Consider the following 26,148-nt stretch of genomic DNA (forward strand, 5'->3'; position numbering starts at 1 on the left):
TCACTGCTTCGTGCGTAACAGCAGAGCAGCGTTGGGGGTGAGCCCGCAGGACAGGAGGCTCTGACTGTCGTCACCGTAGCAGCGCTGTGGGAACACGCTGATGATGTCATATCCTGGGACGCCTTCCCCCCTGTAGTACAGGAAGTTAGATTAGATTCAAATGTATTGTCGTCATACAGTACAACGAAAATAAGTTTGGCATCCAACCAGAGTGCAAACCGTAAAGTGTAATAGTGATATGAATGTGTGCAGGTGATTAAACTGGGTATAAAATATATAAATGAGTACTACTGAGTATAGTGCTAATCAGATGTATGTACAGAGTTGTATTAATATGTACAGGTATAAAGACACTGGTAGTAAGTCATACTGGCCAGCAATGTAACTAGTCAGAGTAGGTAAGGGATATGTACAGATATAGATATAGTATCTACAGATGGTGTGTAAAACGTATTATATGCAGGTATGTACAGGCATATATATATATTAAAAAAAGATTATACATTGTTGAAATGTCTCAAGTCTCCACGACATTGAAAATGAGGGTTGACCTCAATTGTCCTTTTTTGAGAATAAATAAAGGTTTGAATTGAAATGAATACAGACAGATATGTATATGGTATACAGACATATATGGTATATTTTGTTTTTGTACCGTTTGCTGTAAAAAGGATTATATGCATTATGCAGGTATGTTCAGATCTGGATATATATATATAGAGTAAGAATACATATATATATATATATATATATATATATATATATATATATATATATACGGTATCTACAGCATTATTATACATGTCATCATACATAGTTGCATACAAGAAAGGATGATTGGACTTGGACTTCTTCGTGTGATTATGAGAGGAGACGGTCAGCGCGGAGGATCCCGTGGCCTCACCTGTGTTTGTCCAGGTGCTGGCGAAGGTGACCTATCGTCTCCGAGAAGCGCATCTTCAGTATGTAGCTTTGCTCCCCGTCCTCCGACTTGACCCTCAGCGTGGTGACGTCGCGGGCGGACCGCGGCCTGTCACATATCTCCAGCCTGAACAGAAGAAGACTAATCACATCTGTACGCCTGTCCTCGTTCCACGTATCGACTAAAGTCCCGTCTAACGAGATGAGTAGATCGAGAGGAGTGTTTTGAAGTGGGCGTACCTCTCCTTCATGGCCTGCACCGCTGGAGTGTCCACAAGGGTAGCGGAGCAGCCTCTCGGAGCATCGGATGAGCCCTAGTGAAAGCACATGGTTAACTGGAATACTATAGAGACAGGCCTTGTTGTGTGTCATACTATAGAGACAGGCCTTGTTGTGTGTCATACTATAGAGACAGGTGTGTCATACTATAGAGACAGGCCTTGTGTGTCATACTATAGAGACAGGCCTTGTGTGTCATACTATAGAGACAGGCCTTGTGTGTCATACTATAGAGACAGGCCTTGTTGTGTGTCATACTATAGAGACAGGTGTGTCATACTATAGAGACAGGCCTTGTGTGTCATACTATAGAGACAGGTGTGTCATACTATAGAGACAGGCCTTGTTGTGTGTCATACTATAGAGACAGGTGTGTCATACTATAGAGACAGGCCTTGTGTGTCATACTATAGAGACAGGCCTTGTGTGTCATACTATAGAGACAGGCCTTGTGTGTCATACTATAGAGACGGGCCTTGTGTGTCATACTATAGAGACGGGCCTTGTGTGTCATACTATAGAGACGGGCCTTGTGTGTCATACTATAGAGACAGGCCTTGTGTGTCATACTATAGAGACGGGCCTTGTGTGTCATACTATAGAGACGGGCCTTGTGTGTCATACTATAGAGACGGGCCTTGTGTGTCATACTATAGAGACAGGCCTTGTGTGTCATACTATAGAGACGGGCCTTGTGTGTCATACTATAGAGACGGGCCTTGTGTGTCATACTATAGAGACGGGCCTTGTGTGTCATACTATAGAGACGGGCCTTGTGTGTCGTACTATAGAGACAGGCCTTGTGTGTCATACTATAGAGACAGGTGTGTCATACTATAGAGACGGGCCTTGTGTGTCATACTATAGCGACAGGTGTGTCGTACTATAGAGACAGGCCTTGTGTGTCATACTATAGAGACGGGCCTTGTGTGTCATACTATAGAGACGGGCCTTGTGTGTCGTACTATAGAGACAGGCCTTGTGTGTCATACTATAGAGACGGGCCTTGTGTGTCATACTATAGAGACAGGCCTTGTGTGTCATACTATAGAGACAGGCCTTGTGTGTCATACTATAGAGACGGGCCTTGTGTGTCATACTATAGAGACGGGCCTTGTGTGTCGTACTATAGAGACAGGCCTTGTGTGTCATACTATAGAGACGGGCCTTGTGTGTCATACTATAGAGACGGGCCTTGTGTGTCATACTATAGAGACAGGCCTTGTGTGTCATACTATAGAGACAGGCCTTGTGTGTCATACTAATGATCATGTGCCTCACCTGCAGAGTAGCCTTTACCGAGTCCCTGATGTCAATCACCCGACCAGCCTTAACCAGCACCTTCGGCAGCTTGTTCAGGAACTGATCCATGGTCAGCTTCTTGCCTGCAGTAAATTAGATTAGATTAGATTCAAATGTATTGTCATCATACAAGTACAGTACAACAAAGTTTGGCATCCAACCAGAGTGCAAACAGTAAAGTGCAATAGTAATATACAATGTATAGGTGATTAAACTGGGTATAAAATATATAAATTGGTACTAGTAATACAAAGTAATAGTGCTAATCAGATGTATGTACAGAGTTGTAGTATTAATATGTACAGTGATACAGGTATAAAGATACTATGGTAGTAAGTCATACTGGCCAGCAGCGTAAGGGATATGTACAGATGTACAGATAGAGATATAGTATCTACAGATACAGTGTTTAAAAAGGATTATATGCAGGTATATACAGAAAGATAATATATATATGGTATGTACAGAGAGATACACATATATGGTATGTACAGACATATATTATTGTATATGGTATGTACAGACGTCAGACATATATATATATATAATAGTATTTCTATATATATATTAGGGCTGTCAGTTTATCGTGTTAATTAGATTAATTAATTACACAGCAAATTATCGCGTTGTGAAAATTAACTAAAAATGTATAGAAAATATATATAGATTTTTTATTTTTTTTATTTAAATCTTATTCATTCCATAAGAACGTAGAATAAACATTTACAAACTTTTTTTTAAATGGTCCATTTGCATGTTCTTGGTATCTGATTCTAGGGACATCTATGGATCTCAGGGAATGTATTCCCAGTGTCAGAAATACTGTGTCTGTTACTAGGCTTGAGTAAATTGTAATGAACCAAATGAATATCAATTCAAATTTTTTTTTTTACTGTGAATAACATCATGCTAAAATTGACCAGACCTGAAAAATCTAAGCAAATGAATAAAGAGAAGATGATTAAACAGAAGGTTTTGTAGATACAGTACTGAATTCTGCCATCCGGACACATGCAATTTGAAATATGATTATAGAATATAAAATATCAGGCCTAAAATGGTTATGCGATTAAAATGTGATTAATTATTAGATTAATTAATTACAAATCCTGTAATTAATTAGATACATTTTTGTAATCGCCTGACAGCACTAATATATATGGTATATTTTGTTTACTTAGAGAAGTAATAACATGCTGCCTAGAGGACACACCTGGTATCTGAGAGGGGGGGGTGTTTGATGACCCAGAGAGGACACGCCCCTCTCCATCCCACGGGCGCTGGGTAATAAACTCCTCCTCTCTCCTGTCGCGGACCTGCACACGGACAGAACCACTGCTCTATTTATATACTGCGAGGTGCTGCTCACCGCAACATAAAGCTCTATGGAAAGTCACATGTTCAGAGCAAGACAGTCACACACACACACACACACGCACACACACGCTCGCGCACACACCTCAAACGGCACTCCGTCTGGAAATCTTTCCTGAAGCTCAGAGGGAAAGTATCCGTCCATCAGATCCTGCATGCACCGCTGTAAGGACCAGGAACAATGGGATGTGAGCCGCCATGCATCATAATAACCATAACTACCTACCTCATACTATTATAGTCTACCCATATATCTGTATGATAGCATGTACATAGTGCTGCTGTATATACCGTATCTGAACGTCATACATCTGATTAGCACTGTTACTCAGTAGCACTAATTTATACATTTTATACCCAGTTTAATCATCTGTACATTGTATATCACTGTTGCACTTTACTGTCGTTACATTTGCACTCTGGTTGGATGGCAAACTTCTTTTCGTTGTACTACGTGGTGTGCTGTATGATGACAATACATTTGAATCTAATCTAAAAATGCACAAATCACGATCAATGCGTGCTTCCAAATTCCTGAATTATGCAACTATAATATTTTCAGTACAGTCTTGATGGACCGACCTGGGTGCTGGGCTCCTGGTAAGAGCGGAAGGGGCCGTCGAACATCACGATGCCGTTGCTGTAGAGACCCAGTTGAATTGGGGCCTTTGTAGCTAACTGCGCCCCCCTGGCCGTCGCCTGCACAAAGCACTCCCCCTCCCCACCCAGGATGTTCAACTCCCGGATGCTCCGAAGCACAAGGTTAAAGTTCATACGGAAGGTCTTCGGAGTGTCTGCAGGAGACATGGTTGTCAAATCAAATCAAATGTATTCGTAAAGCCCCGATATCACAAGTCAATGTCCCCATGGGCCGGACAAGTCTTCTTTAATTAAACAAGTCAAAAAGAAACATCACAATAAATCAAGAACAAAAAACTCACCATGAAATCCAAAATAAATGTAAAATAAATGAACGCAACACTCCCAGACATACCCCAGCGAAGGTAAGGAAAAACTCACTAAAAACCTAGCAATAGGGGGAAAAAAGCACCACAGGCAAGGTGGAGGAGAGAAACCTTAGAAGGGCCGTTCAACGGGGGGATCCCCCTTCTTGGATGTCGGTGATAGTAGTGTTGCTATGGATGATCGATGGGTGGAGAATAAAACAGGCGAATAGTTGGTATGTATGTACGTGTAATAAAACACAAATATGCAGCCTACATCTACATGCAATAGCAACTGGGGTACATAAGAACATTTTTGAAAGATTTAAATAGAATAGAGCTAACAACAACAACAAAAGAAAGAAAAAGAATAGGGAAACGAGTGCTAGTATGACAATAGGATAAAGGCTAAATGTCAAGGCTCGGAGTTCAAAATATCATATTCCGTTTGCACACGAGTATGTATGTATTGTGACACGGTAAGAGCCCGATTCTATCGATGTGATTGTACACCAGTGGCGTGTGCAGTGGGGGGAAGGGGGTGCCCTTTTCAAGTTGAGAAATCGAATTTAATGTTTTCCACTAAACATCGCTGGTATCTGTTTCCTGGTTGAAGGGGTATACCCTAACTAAAAAGACACCTCTGATTATGTAACTGAACCAAAAACATTATTTTGTATTTTGTAAGGAGCACTCATAGCTGAGCAAAGACCATGCCTGATCCCCCTCACATAGTTTCAAGTTTCAAGTTTGTTTATTAATTATCACAATAAAATACACATACTTTACGGTGAAATGCTTGGTTCTGTATGAGCCCCTGAGAGTGTGCTTCATACAGTAAAAAAAAAAAGAGTAAGTAAGTAAAAAAGTAGCAAAGAGGAATATACAATATACATATATACAATATACAATATACAATACAATGTAAGAATGAGTAAACAGTGAGGTACAATGTAGAAAATGAGGTACAAAACTTTAAGGTAAGGTGCAAATGAGGTATGAATGTAGTGCAAATCTAATAGATAATATAATGTAGTGTTAAGGTGAGTGTGTGCATGTGGATGTGTGTGCAATGAGTGTATGATGGGTTGTTACATAGAGTCATTGAGCATCCTGATGGCCTGGGGATAGAAGCTCCCCCTGAGTCTCTCTGTGCTGCTGGCCATGAGAGCCTTCGGCTTATATACTGAGAAAAATGGCTTTAAAGTTCTTTGTCTCTCCGCCGGTGATTTTGTAGTTACTGCCATTCCTTATACCCCTTTTTCCTCTAAAACAGAGCAATATTGAACTCGGAAACATAACTCCATTTTGAAAGAGATTTTGAAAGAGAGCCTTCTATATGGTGACGATATGTGTGTGTGTGTATGAGCGCTGGTCCCCCTACCTGGGCTCCACAGGGGGGCTGCGTCTGGGCTCTGAGTCTGGACGTGCTCAGCCTCCCCTCCCTCCTGTCGACAGGCCGGGTCACGGCTCTCTCTGTCCCCCACCCACACCAGGCCATAGTCACTCAGGAAGCACTGCCACGGCAACCACCCACACCATATTGAGAGGAGAATATCTTTTATTCATTAGTGTGTTTATAGATTTTTTATTTATTAGAAATCACAACTACCTACCTCATACTATAGTCTACCCATATAACTCTGTAGGATAGCATGTACAATAGTGCTGTATATACGTATATATAAATTTATATTTACTGCATACATATATATATATGTATCAATATCTGTCTTTGTATACCTGCATAAAATCTATATACCTACTTATACACCTGCATATAACATATAACAATATATATATATACCAGCATATAATAATTTTTACATATCTGTAGATACTATTGTAGTGGGCACTTACATGGACACTTACATGGACTGGACATAATCCACCTACACTGTCACTTTAAGGACACGGGGCATTGTGGGTAGCTGGAGCGGCCATATGAACTCTTGGCTTGGTTTGTTGTGGTATCCACGCTATGCTAATAAATGATGCACACTGATGTGTGGTCAAAGAAACTTCACTCTCTTTGGTCATGATTTCCCGTCTCCTACACTATATCTATATCTGTTAGGGGTGTAACAGTACACAAAAACATACGGTTATCCTATAACCATAGTTATATGAGTATAGCGAGCGCTCTGCTCTATTGGAACCCTATCCCTTATCAATCTAATACATTTCTTCACATGTACACACCCATCCGCCTGGCCACACCCACATCCGCTCCTCTACATAAGCGGGGACGTGGCCATACTAACAGCTCCTTCCCAAGTCTTTCACCACCGAAGGCGAAGACCACAGGGTCCTCAGTGAGTCAGAGCAGAGCGCTCGCTATACTCATATAACTATGGTTATAGGATAACAGTATGTTATATTATCGTATAGCTTACGCTCTGCTCTATTGGAACACAGGAGCTGAGCAGAGCGGAAGCTCGACAAATGTACCCGCTGAGGCCCCACACAACCATCAGAACCGGGGAGGACCCGAGCCCCCGGACCCCCCTAGAGGGGGACGGGAGGGAATCGGATCCGACTGTGCAAAGAGGGTTTAGCAACTCAACGCACAGGGTGAGCAGATCGTGGGACTTACCTTCACACAGGACCCGCAACTACTCAGGCGCGCATCCCACATGCCACTAGGGAACGAACGGGAAGAAAAAAAAACGTTACAGCCCCTAACATCACGGGGTCAAAGGTCAAGAACCCAACCCTGTGGCAAGGCCATAGCAGCGGAGCACGGAGGACCCAGCCCCAGGAACAGCCTGAGGGTCAGGACCCCCCGGAAAGGGGGCCTGGTGAGGCCAACGATGCCGTAGCATCGAGACCCCACCAGACGGTCACTAGTGACACCACCCCCCACATCGCCAGCGTATCGGACAGGGCCCAATCCAAGAGCAGGCCCTTCCCCCCTACAGCACGCCGCCCTGAAGCACTCTACAGAGGCTACACCCCCACAACACTGTGGGGCCAGTCGGCGCACCCAAAGAGGTTGATCCCTCAATCCTGGCAACAGGTCAAGAGCGTAAACCGACCTGTGCCCGGAGCACTGCGGACTAGACAGGCGCCTAAGGGGTCTACTGTGAACAGCACCCCGGCAGAAGGGGCGTTCGGTATGCTGTGCACCATGTCGCAGCCTCTACAAAACCCGACCCCCTAGAGAGGTCGAGGTAGAGAAGGCTGACACGATTGGCAGACGTCATGAAAAGTGCGGGGGCACACTCGCAGGCAGACGGGGTCAAGCCCGGCCTAAACCCGAGAGTCGACTCCGCTACCAACACACCGGGGAACCAACCACCCCCCTATGTTTAGTTTAACAGGAGGCGGTTGTTCCCTTAACCCCCCCAAGAAAAAACTCCGGAACACAACTGCGCGTATACACCGGCTATACAGGCAGTACAAGTGTTTCAGTTTTCAAGAAGGGGTTAACCCAGGCCAACAGGTCGACGAGAACGAGTCCGGACCTGTGCCCGGCGGACCGGGACGTACAGAGGGATGCCAGAGGGGTACAATAGAACCACCTGGACAGCCCCCCTCCCAGCAGATCTGCACCCCGGCGGACAACGGGTTAACTGACCTGGTCCGGCGCGACCAGAACCAGTCCTGTGTCCTAATCATCATCCCCAGTCTTAAGAGGGGGGTAGGTACGCGTGTCGATCTAAAACATCACAGAGGGCGCCACCAAGACGGTCAGAACATGAACGCACTGTGCCCGGTGGCCCACCCCATGGGTGTGAGACCCTCCGCCAATGTTTTGATCTACTCCGTCATCTCCCCCCAGAGATGAGCGAGAATTCGTCGAGACTAACCTAGTACACTGCCGCTCGGAAGAGATAAAATCTCCATCCCAGTTGCTCTACAAAAAATGCTGTTTCTATAATGAGCAACCAAGGCGCGCCAGCCCATGCGTGGTTCCACACTGAAGCACCCAGGGCCAGCGCTATGTACACGTCGAGACCCAAAACACATCAATGGTAATTCTAACAAGAACCCAGATAACGTTCCCTCCATGCCGCCTGGGACGAGCGGTAGGAAGCTGGCCAAAAGACACAGATATGGGCCCCATATGACGCGTCTGAGGGAAAGAAACCCTGCCAACACTGCTCTGTATAAGAGAGACAGGGAACCCCCAGAGAGACCTCCCACGTGAGTAATAATTGAAAAGATATATGTAAACATTGAGCTACGTGACCAAAAGCTCAACACATATGCAATAGAGAGCAGAGCAGAAAACAAAGTTTCCATGCACCGCATAACTCAATCTTAACAATGACAGCGGTCCACAACATGGAGCCTGAAAAAAACTCACGGAAGCCTCACGACCAATAGAAACGCGCCCAGTGACGTATTCTATGGCCGGGGAATTCCGTGACCCACCTGCCCAAATATGGCGTGGGACCAGGGAACTCCCCCCCCCCCCCACTCTTACTACTGCAAGAAGAACACAGTCTTCTTCATGATGAGGGGAGACAAGTCTTTCGACCGAGTGCTAGGCCTTGCTAAGCACACATATATATAGCGACCAGAAACAATTTTCAAGAAAACTGTCCTACTCCCTAAGCAAACAAAGAATTTTCAAGAAAACTGTCCTACTCCCTAAGCAAACACACAACCCCACAGCTAGGTGAGGGTTTATACATCGTATCCCCAATATATAGTGAATAAACACACATTTTGTAACAAAAAACAGTCCCTCTCTTTTTATTTAATAACAAAATTATATGTTGGGGGGGGGGGAAGGGGACAGGGGTAAACAGGGGAGTCACTAGCGGCGCCTGCCGCGTGCAGAGCGGTGCTTGCCCCCACGGGGAGCCGGCCCTGAGGAACGGTTCTGGGGAGCCTGGTCACGTCGATCCCTACCGTTACCTCCGGGCGTGGGGCGGCTGGCTGCAGCGGACGAGGCACTCCCTCCACTCCTGGCCTTCTTCGCCGAAGGTCCAGTAGCGGCGGCGGTGGTGGCGGAGGCAACGGTCGCGGTCCTCTGCCGGCGTTGCTTCTTCCGGACATCACCGGTGGCATCGGGTCGGGGGAAATGGGGTTGGAGCACAGAGCGCTCCTCCTCCATCTCTCTGCAGGCTGCCGTCATCTGCTGCATGGCCGACCCGAATAGCCCAGCATCGGAGAGGGGGGCCGTGAGCAGCGGAATCCTCTTCTGCTCCGGCACCCGCGCCTGCTCCAGCCAAGGGTGGCGCTGGGATAGGGTGGTCAGGGCGCGCTCCTTCCCCGCGGCTATCGCCTGCAGCTGGGTTAGGTGCAGGACGGCTCCAGCCGCCTGGGCGTGAAGATATTGTTGATGGTCATCCAATACCGACCCGCCCGCCATCATCCCCGACATGTAGCGCGCTAGCTGCGCGATGTTGGAAGTCGCAGCGAGGCTCTGAGTTGCGGCGATGTACACCTGGTCACTCCAATTAGCCATCTGCCTAGCCGATTTCCCTTGGGGAACCGGCTTTCGCAACGGCTCCCACACCATTTCGGGACAAAGTATGGATGCCATCGGAATATCAAGCCGAGGCACCCCGTCCTTTAGCCCCTGGACCAAACCCGCCACCCGCGTGACTCGCACGTAGGCGGGGGTAAGGCCAACAATGCGGGAGATTACCTGTCCCTGTTTCACGTAGGCCTCCATTGATGGGAAGAATGGGCAGACAACGCCCGTCTCTCTCACAGGACAACATTGCCAGAGATGACCTATCATGTCATCAGGAACAGGTGCTGGCAGTGGCTGCGGCAACGCCACGCCATTAGCGGCTGCGGCGGCCGCCATGAGCTCGGGGAACAAGGCAAGCAACTCCCCTTGCGTACCGCCCTCCACGTCACTCGCGTCCCTTACGTACGGGAGGCTGCCACGGGCGTCACCATCAGACGCGGCAGATAGCTGGGCATCTTGTCTCAGGGTCGGAGGTTCTACTAACCCAACCCCGGAGTACAAGGCACCCCAAGGAGACGCAACTTTCCCTGCCACTCCCCGAGGGGGAGAGTGATACGTCTCTACTGGGGCTTCGAACAAGAGAGCTCTCGCCCCCTCCATATAATCCTCAGTCTCCATCGGAAATGGAGACGAGGCAAGAGAACTCTCGTCCGGCTCCAGCACAACATCAAAGCCTGGCCATTCGCCCCTGCTGCTCGCCGCCTTACGATGAGAGCGAGCAGAGGCGAAGAGTCTGCGTCGCAAATGCCCAGCCACCAGCTGGCGGGGGAACCAGGGCCGGAACCAGGCCATCTCACGGGAGATGGAGGCTCAACGGCCCCTCGGAGAGGCAAACTCACCACCGGGCGCTGCCTGGGCATATCTGACCGCCACGACCGCGGAGCCAGAGACGCCCCACGGAGGACGCGGCAATGGTGAAGCGCTGGTGAAGGGTGACGTTGCGAGCGTCCAAACCCGCCGAAGGTGCAAACATTATGTCTTAGCTTTTCTCATAAATTGGCGAGAGAGAGAAAAATAAGATACAATGTCCACGTAGCTCCTTTCCAACAACTATTTCGGCACTAAACTCAAGTGGTGTATGCAGACACTTGTCGGTGGTGAAAATAGGGAAGGAGCTGTTAGCATGGCCACGTCCCCGATTATGTAGAGGAGCGGATGTGGGTGTAGCCAGGCGGATGGGTGTGTACATGTGAAGACATTTATTCAGTATTAGATTGATAAGGGATAGGGTTCCAATAGAGCAGAGCGTAAGCTATACGATGTACGTACCTCGGTTTTGAAGTCACGGTTCGGTACGGGTTTTTGGTACAGTGGGGGAAAGTTTGGCTTTCCATGTTCCACTCAGGGGTGATGTAGTGTGCAGTAACTAATTGTACTAGTAGGGCTGTCAACAAATATTCTATATTGAAATTAATAATAGACTTGTAAAGAAAGAAATATATATATATATATATATTATATTAGATTGTGAAAAAAACAGCCCCCGGTGGGCGGTCGTTAGTGGTTAACATACCGTTGTATTCGTTCGGTACACTACACAGCCGTTCTGTACGGTACACACTGAAACGGTACGGATACGGTGTACCTTTACACCCCTAATATCTGTACATATCCCTAACCTACTCTTACTAGTTACACTACTGACCAGTATGACTTACTACCATAGTGTCTTTATACCTGTATCACTGTACATATTAATACTACGACTCTGTACATACATCTGATTAGCACTATTACTCAGTAGTACTAATTTATATATTTTATACCCAGTTTAATCACCTGTACATTGTATATTACTATTGTACTTTACTGCTACATTTGCACTGGTTGGATGCCAAACATATTTTTGTTGTACTGTACTGTTGTACTTGTGCTGTATGATCACAATACATTTGAATTTAATGAAATCTTTGTTGGATATGAATGTAGCGTGATTGCAGTAAAAACAAAGTGTATATATACTTTATTATAGCGACCGACTTGCCTCCATTTCGTACACTTGGGTCTGCAGTTGCTGGCACATCTTCACAGCATCGTCTTCCTCATTCTGGTCACTGGTCTTATCTAAACTCATACATAGGAGGGATTTAAAATAATGAAGTTGTTTTCACCTGCTAGTTTTCAGACGAGAGATATCAGTACATATCAGTACATATCAGTACATATCAGTATGACGTATGTTCCTGTGAACGGGTCTGATCTCTGAACTGATTTACCCCTTGGTTCTTTAAGATGCTTAAGTTTTTCTTCCAGGACAGAAATCTTTGTCTCCTTCAGTTCAATGGAGAGAGAGAAAAAAGAAGACACAAACTAAATCATTTTGACATATCTTTCAGTAGAGGTTTACAAGTCTATTTTGGCCGTTATAGCCTAGCTTAGCACAATGAATGGTTTCTACTGAACGCACAGAGAGGAAACTCAAACTGGTATCTATCTTCTTGTCTCTCTCTGGAGAAGACAGTAAGCTAAAAATTCCCAAAATGTTGGCGGCGTGTTCCTTTAATCATATAATTGATGGAAGTAAATGGTAAACGGATGGAAAATTGACTGAATCTATATAGCTACTTATGCCTCACATTCACCCACACATTCACACACCGATGGCGGTGCCGACCTGCTCACCGCGGGAGCAGTTAGGGGTTAAGTGTCTTGCTCAAGGACACTTCGACACGCTGCCCGGGAGGAGCGGGAATACAACTCCTCCGTGACGGTGTCTCACCTTGTGCTCCAGCTCCGAGGCTTGTATCCTCACCATGGCCTCCAGCTGGGTCACACGTTGCATCATGGAGGACATGAGCTCAAAGTCACTGGGAGGTGCACCTGATTAACCGTTATTCGCGCACGCACGCACGCGCGTACACACACACACACACACACACACACACACAAACACACGTTTTCTGTATTTATCTGTCTTTTTTTTCTTTCCTTAAAGGTGCTGTAAGTAATATTTCATTGTTAAAATAAGTGTTAAATAGCTCTACATTTCAACAGCCATCACTGATATAGAGTGTCTGGTCAGTAAACATGAAATTAATTTCCTGGTATCCCGTTCCCACTTTATCTAATCAGGAGAGAGATCTTACCAAACCAAATTTGCGTGCACTGGTAGATAATTGTACTAGTTTCAACACATATTTGCTCATAACTTAGTTGTATTTCTTATTTTTTGTCTGACCGTGATGGCTGTCGGAATGTAGAGCTATTATTTTAACATGTAGACCACTTATTTGAACAAACAAGAAAAATAATTCATAATTTTTCTTTTTCAAATACATAAATCATAAAAACCATACACCAAGTTTTTTTTTTTTTTTTTTTACAAAGTTCATTAAAAGAGGATGACTTGGATTTCCAATGTTGAGCTATTGTAACAACTTACAGCTGTTATTTAAGGAGGCTTTTGTCTTTGAAGTGGAGGCAGCATCAGTGCAAGTGAAGAGGGAGGCGTCGTCCTGCAGTGCTGCTTCATACTCTGTGGACACCAGGACCACATCACACACATGACAGCAACACATCGCCAGCGTTTATTTAATCAATTTAATATTTTGTTAAGTTACTATTTTGTGGATATTAGATAGATTAGATTAGATCTGTTGCGGTATTGAGATATTACTGGTATCATACCTGTATAAATAGTCCTCTTGAACGGCACTCTTCCTCTCCCCCTGTAAAATGTAAAAGTTGTAGAACTAATGCCTTGTCTTCACTAGCCAGGGTTTAGCTCTGTATATATATACTAACATGCACCCAACACTGTGGCACTCAAGTCTGAACACTTGGAACACTTGGATGAACATTGTTACTCAGCTGATAGAGTTGTACCCTTCCTACTGACTTGTCGTACAAAACATGTAAGTCGCTTTGGATAAGAGTAAATTAAATGACAAAATGTAAATGTAATGTAGCCAGGGTTTAGCCCTGCTGTGGCCTGTCTGGTCTCCACTAGCCAGGGTTTAGCCCTGCTGTGGCCTGTCTGGTCTCCACTAGCCAGGGTTTAGCCCTGCTGTGACCTCGTCTCCACTAGCCAGGGTTTAGCCCTGCTGTGGCCTGTCTGGTCTCCACTAGCCAGGGTTTAGCCCTGCTGTGGCCTGTCTGGTCTCCACTAGCCAGGGTTTAGCCCTGCTGTGGCCTGTCTGGTCTCCACTAGCCAGGGTTTAGCCCTGCTGTGGCCTGTCTGGTCTCCACTAGCCAGGGTTTAGCCCTGCTGTGGCCTGTCTGGTCTCCACTAGCCAGGGTTTAGCCGTGCTGTGGCCTGTCTGGCACACAGTGAGCGTCTCCATGGTCTTTTAGAACCTGGCCAAACCTGGCTGGCCCCCGGCTGAGACAGACACCTTTCACAACCTGGCTGGGACTGTTGTATCATCATGGTTTAGCTTGTGTACCACAGTTGCTGGTGTGAATTTTGAAAGGTTGCCTAGTGACCGGAGAGTTTAGCAATGGAGACACAAACCCAACCATACCATAACATGCTAGACCATGGCTAGCCCCAGCCAGGCTGAACATAGCTAATGGAGACACAAACCCAACCATACCATACCATGCTAGACCATGGCAGGCAGGCTGAACATAGTTAGCTAATGGAGACACGGCATACATGTTCCCTATGCAAATCTTTACACAGACAAGTTGTAATTATGGAGTAAGCCACACATCTGTAACACTTATAGGGGCATAATAATAATAATAATAATAATAATGGTAGGATAGCCAGGCACTAATGAGGAACTATGTTAAAAAAAAGTTATTTAACCACCAGTTACTGAATTGATTGATTGATTGACATTTTTAATTAACAGATTGCAGAGTGGGTACAGTACAGTACAGCTCAATACACACAATTGTTAAGGGGATGCAGACCAGAGAAAGACTTTCGTCTTGTTTACATCAGGGTCCCCCATTTTTTTTAATTCATAATGACATTTATGACAGATATAAGAATCTAATCTAATCATCTAAACTAATCTAATCATTTAAGACATACATGACATACAGATATACAGTACTGTTACATTTGTGACATACAAGATATGGAAATATACAGTTACTCAAGTCTCAAAGCTGATGTAACTGTACCCCCACCCCAGGGGGACCCTGATGTAAACAAGACGAAAGTATTTCTCTGGTCTGCATCTCCTTAACAATTGTGTGTATTGAGCCGTACTGTATATTGTACCCATTCTGCAATCTGTTAATACAATTTTCAATCAATCAATGTCGGACTGCAGGCGAATCCTTTTGGCGAGGTGCCGACCTGTTTACCCCTGTCTCATCATACCCTTGCTGACTGTGAGGCCCTTGGCCTGGGAGTAGTGGACCTCGCCTGGTTTTCTTCAACGTGGACAAAGGTGAGCTCATCTCAGTGGATCGTCCGAGAGAAACTAAAATAATGAAACAAATAATATTTGTTTATGCTCTCGAAAACACTGTTATGTCAACGGATTATATAGCCTACACGTTTGGGGTGAAGTATGTAGGTCTAAGTGTTGTTATCCTCATCCGTGCAGCATAGTGATTGTTTGGAGTATGTTGCCATTAGTAACACGGACAGCCTGTTGTAACTTCGAAACACGCTGCTATTATGGTTTCTTCCACAAGGTGGCCTTTTCCTCGTTCTCCCAAGCAGAGAGTTGGACGACTTGCCGACGACTTCGCTGTCAAACGTGTGTCTCGGGGCTGTGACGTACAGGCGAAGAGACGGTGTGGCTTTTCTTCTTGAAACATAATCCGAGTAGGGTCAGGTGTACATATATGTAGCAGTACTGTCTATCTGTATGTCGTGTATGGATTATATGTTATGATGAATTGAAATGAGGGACCCTGATGTAAACAAGACGAAAGTCTTTCTCTGGTCTGCATCCCCTTAACAATTGTATGTATTGAGCTGTACTGTACTGTATATTCTGCAACCTGTTAATAAAGTGTTTAATCAATCAATCAAATTATGTAACACAACACACACAAACAATTATGATGAATTGAAACTGGGGGGCCCTGATGTAAACAAGACGAAAGTCTTTCTCTGGTCTGCATGACTGCATCCCCTTAACAATTGTGTGTATTGAGCTGTACAGTACTGTATACCCATTCTGCAATCTGTTAATAAAATGTTCAATCAATCAAACACATTGAGTGTGTTTGGCGAGTATAAAAGTAGATGTCTCCTCCCACTTCTTTCTCTCCTCCATGTCTGTCAGTGAGCGAAGACCTGTGTTACTGCTGCTTTCCATGTGAATAAAAGAAACCACGCCAGTTCAGGCTCAAGATAGAAACCATGCCTCTTGACCACATTATTGTCGCCCTATAGCCGAATTCTGTTAACAATAACAACTATAGGGCTTTCAAATGATATAAAATATCTGTATGATTATCATAATTATTATTATTCATATTTCTCAGATTTTATACAGTAATTTTTACATAAATCTTGTCCGGCCACCACATTAAACCACAGTAAAACTCCTGTTTTTATACATAATCAGATTGTTTTTAGTAATACTGTGCATGAGCATTACACTAGAGCAGTGGTCACCAACCTTTTTAAGCCCAAGATCACTTTTTTTTTTTTTTTTTTTTTTTTTTTGTGAAGGCAAGATCTACCTATTGAAGCGTTGAGGGGGGGGAAGGGGGGGGGGGGGGGGCTGGGGGGTGGGGGTTGACGAGACAGCCTTGGCTCCCCCCTCCAGCACGCATATGAGTTAGCTGCCATTATCAACGTGAGGCGCTGGGCCATACACTATGTACTTTCTCAATCAGTGCTAAGTCAAGTGCAGTCATCTTATGCAGCATAACTTTTCACATCAAAACAAAAGTAGAACTGTAATGTGGACTTTCTCATATTATTAACATTGACAAACATATTTACAATTAGCATTTTATAAAGTAGAACTGTAATGTGTACTTTCTCAGTGCTAAGTGCAGTCATCTTATGCAGCATCACTTTTCACATCAAAACAAAAGTAGAACTGTAATGTGGACCTTCTCCTATTAATTAACATTGCCAAACATATTTACAATTAGCATTTTATAAAGTAGAACTGTAATATGTACTTTCTCAGTCAGTGCTAAGTGCAGTCCTCTTATGCAGCATCACTTTTCACATCAAAACAAAAGTAGAACTGTAATGTGGACCTTCTCCTATTAATTAACATTGCCAAACATATTTACAATTAGCATTTTATAAAGTAGAACTGTAATGTGTACTTTCTCAGTCAGTGCTAAGTGCAGTCCTCTTATGCAGCATCACTTTTCACATCAAAACAAAAGTAGAACTGTAATGTGGACTCTCATATTATTAACATTAGAAAATGCTAATTGTAATTGTCAAAGTAGAACTGTAATATGTACTTTCTCAGTCAGTGCTAAGTGCAGTAATCTTAGGCAGCATCACTTTTCACATCAAAACAAAAGTAGAACTGTAATGTGGACTCTCAGGGAAAGATAAAAAAATAAATAAAAAAAAATTACATTTTTTTTTCAGGGAAAGATCTACAGGGAACTAAGGTCTCAAAGATCGACCAGTCGATCAAGATCGACGGGTTGGTGACCACTTAGAGGTTCCAGTAGTGGGCAGCTTGAATTGCCAGGTCCTAGAACCAGCGCTTTAAGGAGATGTTTTATTTTTAGAGCATTAACTCTTTGGAATAACCTGCCTCAAAACCTCTGCTGCATTTACAGTAGATTCACTTTTTAAAATAATCTTAAATTGTTTTTAAATTGTTTTTAACAATGTAAAGTAATTTTTAGTTTTACACTGTAATGTAATTTTAGCTATCTTAATTGTTACAGTAGTTTCATTATGTGTACTGACTTTTAATAATTTTGTTTTTGCAATAATAATTGTTTTTGTATGCTTTTTTGTGTGTGGACCCCAGGAAGACTAGCTGGTTGCTATGGCACCAGCTAATGGAGATCCTTATTAAATCAAATCAAATTTCGACAAACAACTGCATTGTCAACCACTTTACTGACAACAAGCTAGAAGGAAACTTAGAGGGTATGGGAAATAGACAATTTGTGCACATGACAATAAACAACCTTGAATGTTGAAACACAGAGAGGAGTTGTTTTTAAACGGTAAGGCTAACATATTGTGTTTCACAGAAACAAAATTAGACTCATCTGTACAGGATCCAGAGATTGAAATTGAAAACTACTCAATAGTCAGGAGGGATAGAAACGGTAGGTTATGTAGATAACCTAGTTATATTAGTATTGGCTGAGCGTTCCGCTCTGAGCCTTATGAGATATACTATCTCCTATGATACCTAATGTATCTCCCACGAACAAAAAAATACATGCACCACACCTGTATGGGGCTTCGCCCCCATGGTGGCACCGCCCATATAGCAGTGACTCTGGTCACCACACATCCTTCCTCGCCAAAAAACCTGTCCCAGGAAAAGATTCCTCAAGAGGGAACTCAGGGCCGCGCAGAGCGGAACGCTCAGCCAATACTAATATAACTAGGTTATCTACATAACCTACCGTTATATGCCGTATTTGCTATCGCGTTCCGCTCTGAGCCTTATGAGATATGGGGAAGAGCGGACGCGAAGCCCGACAAATGTACCCCCTGAGGACCCGTAAGCCCACATCAAGGGGTGCGGGGAGCCCTGTCACCCCATCCTCCCTAATGAAGGGGGGGCGCAGTCAACTCCACCTGAATGCGAACAAGAGGGAAACTAGAACCCCTTGAACACACCGTACAGGCGGAACCACGTGTGACTCAACACACTGTGGCCCATACCCATACACTCCTGCTACCCGACCAAAGGACGGGAAGCAGGAAAGGCCACAGACCCCAGAACCGCCTGGGAGACAGAACCCCCGGTCATGTCCATGAGGAAAAACCTTACAAAGGAGCCCGGGGAGGACCATGAAGCTGCAGCACAGATGGCCTCCACCGAGGCCCCACCCAGGAGAGCGGCAGAGGCAGCCACCCCACGAGTGGAGTGCGCCCTGACGCCCCCAGGGGGATCCTGCCCAGCCAACGTGTAGCAGAGGGTAACACCCTCGCACAACCAATGGGACAGGCGCTGCTCCGACAGTGCCTTACCAGCACGAGCCCCACCGTAACAGACAAAAAGCTGGTCGGTAACCCTGAAATCCTGAGTACGGCTGAGGTAAATCCCCAAGCGCGGACTGGACATGACAGGTGAAGGCCCGCATCTAACTCACTAGTGTGAGGAGGAGGACGAAACGCCTGAACCACAATATCCCGGGAGCGGAAGGAACTCCGGATATTCTTAGGCACGAAAGCAGGATTAGGTCGCAGAGTGACACCGCAATCGGTCCGAAAAGACAGGCACTCTGGACGTACCGAGAGAGCACAGAGCTCACCTACGCGTTTAGTGGAAGTGACAGCCAGAAGGAACGCGGTCTCGAAGGACAGCTGTCCCAACGGCGCCTGCTCGAGCGGCTCAAACGGGGCCAAGGACAACCGACCGAGGACCAATTGAAGATCCCAAGTCGGAGCCAAGGAGCGTTGCACCGGCTTAACGCGTCGAGCGCCAAGCAGGAAACGCTTCACAAGAGGGTGGCTGACCAAGACATCCCCCTCAAACCCCTCATGATAGGAGGATATAGCTGCTGCATATACCCTCACCGTCGAAGCCGACAGTCTATCAAGGAGAGACTGGAGGTAACTAAGGACAGCATCCAGGGGGCAGGAGACTGAGTCCCGGCCCCCCGCCTTACACCACACTTGGAACATACGTCATCTGCCCGCGTAAGCGCGACAGTGGAGGGAGCATGCGCATTCCAGATGGTAACACCATCAGGATCAAGAACCTGCGCCCCTCAACGTACCCGTCCCAACAACTGACCTAACAGATGTATGGGGAAGAATCCCTGGCGGCACGGCATTGGTCCCAGACCTGCCTGGCCATGTCCAGACGCAATCCTCACCCGTCAGGATGAGGGCCGCCCCGCGACAGTACACCTGCACCCACATTCTCCCTGCCGGGGATGTGGGGAGCCCTCAGGCCGCGCAGATGGAGGACGCCCATAGCCAGCCGCCCGCCGCCTGGTGCAGACAAGGGGAGCGTACTCCTCCCTGTCTGTCGATACACGACACTGACGTCGTATCGTCCGTCCTGATCAACACCATTTGTGGACCAGAAGGACCGCTTTCAACACCAACACATTGAACGTAGCGCAGACCGGGCAGCATGGTTTGCCAGCTGCCCCCTACTGCGTTGGCCCGACGCATCACCAGCGAGGGAGGCGTCGGTGAAAACGCGACGTGAGACAGCGCCGTAACCGTCCTAGGACGGAACCTCCCGAGCGTGTTGACAACACGCTCTGAGATGGATGCCCATAGCCCTCCAACCGTTGACTGGGAAGAGGAATACTCTACATCCAGTCTACAGCAACCCCAGGCTGGTAGAGACCTGCCTGGTACGAGACCTGACGATCCACCTTGACCGCGAAGGACCAGAACGTCATCAGGGCAGAACACTCCGTAACCCCGGACGACGCAGAGGCCCCAGTGCGGCCTCCACGCACTTGGTGAAGATGCGGGGAGCCAGAGAAAACCGAACGGCAGCCTCTGGTACTCATACGCTAACCCTGCAAAGGAAGCGTAGGTAAGCCCTAGGATGGAAGATCGGGGATGCGCATACGCATCCTACAGGTCCATGGAGGAGAACCAGACCCCCACCTGACAGTGTTCAACAGGTAGGAGACGATCCAAAAAATGCTGAACCTTCCCATGGGACAGGTCCAGCCTGGGTCTTACACCCCTCCCTCCCGACTTCTCGGGCAGAGAACACCGGGAGGAGAACGCCACGACGATGGCTTGCTTCGTCCACAGAGATTGGATCTCGTTGACCAGAGCTGTCACAGCTGGAGACCCCGACAATAGGGTCTGTACCAAACCTGAAAACGGGTGGGGTTGTGTAAACACAAGTCCCCGCCTCAGCGTTCTCTCCATCCACCTCGACATATGATACTGCCGTAGTCATATGTGACAACACTCCCAACGCACCCGCCGTCACGTGGCGCAGGTCCGCTAGGAACCGTAGATAGTTGGCCCGGTCCCCCCGCTGTGCGTAGCCAAACCTGGAACCGTGCGAGGAGCGCGTTCCGTGTCGGAACACCTGACCCTGACACCACCCACGAGGCAATCGCACCCAAGGGGGAACCCCGACAGAAAGGGCCGGTCTGATACGGGGGGCTTCCGATGAAAAAAGCCCCCCCACTGAACACCCCTCCAGAACATGCTGAAGGAGTTGTTCTGCAGCCGGACATGCAAGGTGTAAGGCCCCCATGGGTTCCTACACACCGTAGCCCTGCAGTGATATTACTACCACCCCAAATCATGTGAGCTGCGACCACTTGCCAATATTCCAGGAGTGGGAGGCACCAACATGATACCAGGCCTGGCGAAGGCGAGGCCGGGGAAGCCCGCACTGTGTGCCTCAAAAGGTTTCGAGCCCCCCTGCTGACAACACTTAAGTTGACAGACGTAACACCAGGCTCAACCAACACAGATCAAGGTGTGGGAGCCGCTTGACAGCACAACATTCTCACGGACAGACCCAGGCTCAGCCATAAACTGGGTGTCAGCCCCTGTCCCCATGAGAAGCGAAAAGGGGGGCCGCCCGCGCATCAACGAAGGCACGCGGCCCGCAGCCAAAGGAAACAATCAGAGCCCACTTCTTCCGCTGGTGTTGGGGAAGGGAGCGATCGGAGAGCGGGCTGCTCGTGGCAGGACGGTGACGGCTTGTTCGTTCAAGCCGAACCCATCCTACATGGCCGATCCCTCGGCCGCCAAGGCTGTCGGCCTTGTGGACACCTGTCGAATCGACGCCCAGGATACCTCTGGCGGGGGAAAAACATGGCCGCCTGTCGAGGGCCCCGTCATCGCCGCTGACGAGGCCGTGCTCTCTCTTCTTCTGGCTGTGCGGTGTGAGGCGGTGTAGGGCCTAGGACAATACCGCCCGCGCTCCAGCAGAAGACCAAAATCCCCTGCGGAGAGGGGAACCCTGAGCGGTTATAGCTTGCGGCTGGGTCAAAGCTAATAACGTCAACAACCTCGCGCGATGTGTCGACGTCGGCTGGCCCTCAAGGCCCCTCCACCAGACACCATTTTTCGAATAGAAAAAAACAGCAATTCGAACACAGTTCTAATCGTTGCCAATTCCATACCGTGGCGGTACAAGCCTTAACAGCCCACCAGCCACTCGCCAGGCCGACCCACCCATGGTGTCGGCCGGGCGGGGCATTGTTTCAATATATCAAAAACAAAGGACTGATGTTAACACGGAGCCACAGTGGTGATTGCAAACAGCACCCTCCACTGTGGTGTGCACCATGAAAGGGTTAAATGAATAAAAGAGCTAAACCACAAACTACTGTAGAATGAGCAAACCCATATACACAAAGTTAAGGGGAGACGGACCAGTCCCGCCTTCATTCAAAATATTCACAACAGGACACCAGCCCTAGTTTAGCCCATTTACCAAAAAAGGTAAACAAAGCCCCCCCCCGCACTACTCCCCCAGTATACCGATTGACCGTCAGTATGAATGGTTGAGAAGAGAGAAAACTGTAGCAAGACAGACCTTCTCATAGCAGAGTGACAAAACGAAACAATAGCCCCCTACACAGGGCCGCCCCAGGAGGTGGGGGGCCTCGCGTCTAAAAACGCACAGGGCCTCACATTTCTCCCAGGCGGCCCTGCCCTTATACTACTGCAGCCTAGCGCCAGGCGATGTGGGACCCAAGACAACAATTGCCTGTGCACAGACACGCAACATGTTTACCATGTCGGCTGGACCCATAGCCCCACTACCCGACGCCAACCCAGATGGGAACACCGTTCAACAAACCCCGCCGGAACACAAGGTAAAATACCTGGCTAGGCAATCTAGCCACGGCCTACCCTGTTGTCAACCCATTTACCCGAAAAAGGTAAATAAGACTCAGCAAAAAAACCCACAACAGCTACCGACTGACCTTCATTGATGAACCGGGCAAGAAGAGGGAGAGTGACAACATCTCACGGCGGAGACATTAAAACAGCATAGCAATTAGCAGTAGTAATAGCATGCGGCATTAGCGATAGCATGTAGCATAGCATTAGATGTTTTAGCAGCACGCCCAAGACAGCTTGGAAACCGTTCCCTGCAGAGAACGTTCACCAAACCATCCTGCCCCCGGCGCCAACACACAACATGGTTGTGTTAACAAAACAAACCAGCATTACTAACACTAATACCCATGCCTGAAGACACAGGGCCTACCTGAGTACAAGCTGGCCCGACAGCCAGTCTTGTACAGCTGAACCTCGATGTGCTGTCATCAAACGAGGAACATCAACACAGGCCCGTCGTGTTGCCGAAAACATGCGTCGAAGATGCCAGGGGCCAGCAACCTCCGGTAAGCTTCCAACATTATGACTCTGATCTTTTCATCCTACTAGTTATCGTACGGTGCACGCATCCAAGTACGCTGGGACGAAAATAGAGGAAGGATGTGTGGTGACCAGAGTCACTGCTATATGGGCGGTGCCACCATGGGGGTGGAGCCCCATACAGGTGTGGTGCATGTATTTTTTGTTCGTGGGAGATACATTAGGTATCATAGGAGATAGTATATCTCATAAGGCTCAGAGCGAAACGCGATAGAAAATACGGCATATAACCAGTATGGAGGTGGCGTCTGTGTGTATATACACAAAGATACCAAATACATCAACCGTACTGACCTTAACCATGATGAAATTGAAACTGTTTGGATTGAAATCAGTACTAGTAGGCACAATCTATAGACCGCCAGAACAGAGTGGCTTTTATGACACACTTGATGGGTGTTTAGCTGGGGTGGAGGGGGTAGAACAAATTCTTATTGGGGACTGGAACACGGATATGCTGCGTAAAGCAGCACCCGTCTTCAAGGCCTTCAGTAGATTTTCTGATCTGCACGGTTTCAGCCAGCTAATCACCCAACCCACAAGGGTATGTGATTCGACACAAACCACCATTGACCTCATTTTGACCTCTGACAAGTCCATGATCTCCAATAAAGGGGTGATAGCATGCGGGTTAAGTGATCATCATATGATTTTCTGTACCCGCAAAAAGCTAAAACAGAAGGCCGGCTGTCACAAAACAGTCACATCTAGAGACCTCAAAACTTACTCTAGAGAGGCCTTTAACCTAGAACTCAGGAGCTTGGACTGGTCAGATGAACTCAGTGGTACACAGGTTGAAGAAACATGGCTTGGATTCAAAACCAAATTCACAGCAATACTCAACAACATGGCACCAGGGTTAAAAATCGCGCTGAGCCATGGATGCACACTGAAATACTGGCCGCTATGAAAACCAGAGACAAAAAATGCTCTGAACTTCATAAAAGTCAGACAAAGCTTTCCAAAAGCTCAAACAGTGAACTCCAAGCCCACGTGGTTGAACAAAAAATTCAAAGAAACAGACTAAGAAATGACATAAACACCATGATCAAAACCGCAAAAAGAAATTTCATCAACGACAAAACTGAGGAAAACAAAAACAAACCCTGCGAACTTTGGAAATTACTCAATAATCAACTAGGCTGCAGTAAAAAACTTAAAACCAGATTCTCAAACATAAACATAAAGACGGACAACACGCTCATCACAGACAAGCTGGATGTAGCCAATTACTTAAACATCTTCTTCACAAACATAGCCACAACACTGGTAAACAAACTACCCTCCCACTCAGGGCATTATGGTGTAGAACACATAGTAGCATACTACAAAAACCTAGGGGTCCACAAAGACGACTTCAAACTTGAAATGGTAACAACCGATGAGGTACTCAAAAAATTGAGCGCCCTCCAACCTAACAAGGCCACTGGCCATGACAACATCCCCTCCAAATTCCTCAGAGACTCAGCAGCCGCCATCACCCCAGTCATCACACACATAATAAACCTCTCTATAAAACAGGGACACGTCCCCAAGGACTTCAAAATTGCGAGAGTGACCCCTCTGCACAAAAAGGGCAGCAAATTAGACCCAGGCAACTACCGCCCTGTTTCTATTCTTACCTCCATCTCGAAAGTCATGGAGAAAATAGTCTACGAACAGGTCGAAAAGTACCTGGCGGAAAAAAATCTAATCTACGAATTCCAATCTGGCTTCAGAACGTCCCACTCCACTGACACATGCCTCCTCTATTTGAACGACCACATCAAACAAGAGGTGGACGCGGGCAAATACTGCGGCATGGTCATGCTGGACCTACAAAAGGCCTTCGACACTGTTCTGAAGGTCCAGATTAACACTGAAAGTCTGCGTTTATTAATTTGTATAACTTATATATTGTTTATATATATAAGATATATATATCTTCACGTCATCTGTTTTACGTGCCAGTATCACGTAACAGTTTACAGTTTCAGAACATGCCCAGGCAAGCCCAGAGAGAGCGCATTGATCTGTGTGGGTGAACAGGCTCAGTCCACAGGTAACACAGAGTGAGAGAGAAGTAACGTTTGGCGCGGTTGTAAACAGGACGGCAAGGCAACGTATCGTTATAGAGAGCCGCACGGCTAATTACTTAGATACAACCATAATATTGTCGAGCCACTATTGGCACAGTATAGTAACTTGTGTAAGCGAAGTAACGTGGAGAGACTTATAGTTGAACCCAGCGACGTTCTGGATATAACTACTTATTGAAGACTTCCTGCGGGTTAGCCTAGCAAAGGGGCTAACTAGCTATCACCCATGCCAACGGGCTTTTGGACTAATAGCTATTAATCCTGCCATCGGGCGCTAGGAATACAAGGACTGGTTCCGTACGAGACCCTCTTCCCCAGCGACGACAGGATTATCCCACCAGTCTGCAGTTCTCTGGAGTCGGAGCTCCAGAGAGAATTACCGTCTCCATCCACCAT

The 26,148-nt window shown here is 46.7% G+C and overlaps 1 protein-coding gene across 1 annotated transcript; it reads right to left on the reverse strand.

Moving 5' to 3' along the window:
- ubxn11 (UBX domain protein 11) lies at window positions 1-26,148 on the reverse strand (the record flags this gene model as incomplete). The annotated part of the gene is made up of 13 exons (XM_084308302.1): window positions 1-130; window positions 905-1,048; window positions 1,162-1,235; window positions 2,482-2,585; window positions 3,716-3,818; window positions 3,962-4,039; window positions 4,459-4,670; window positions 6,205-6,337; window positions 12,239-12,318; window positions 12,471-12,525; window positions 12,974-13,074; window positions 13,637-13,729; window positions 26,091-26,148. 13 exons carry the CDS (start codon window positions 26,146-26,148, stop codon window positions 1-3), a joined length of 1,365 nt encoding a protein of 454 aa, XP_084164428.1.

Source organism: Notolepis coatsorum (genome assembly GCF_963971535.1).
Source record: "Notolepis coatsorum genome assembly, chromosome: 2".
In the NCBI taxonomy this organism is placed as follows: domain Eukaryota; kingdom Metazoa; phylum Chordata; class Actinopteri; order Aulopiformes; family Paralepididae; genus Notolepis; species Notolepis coatsorum.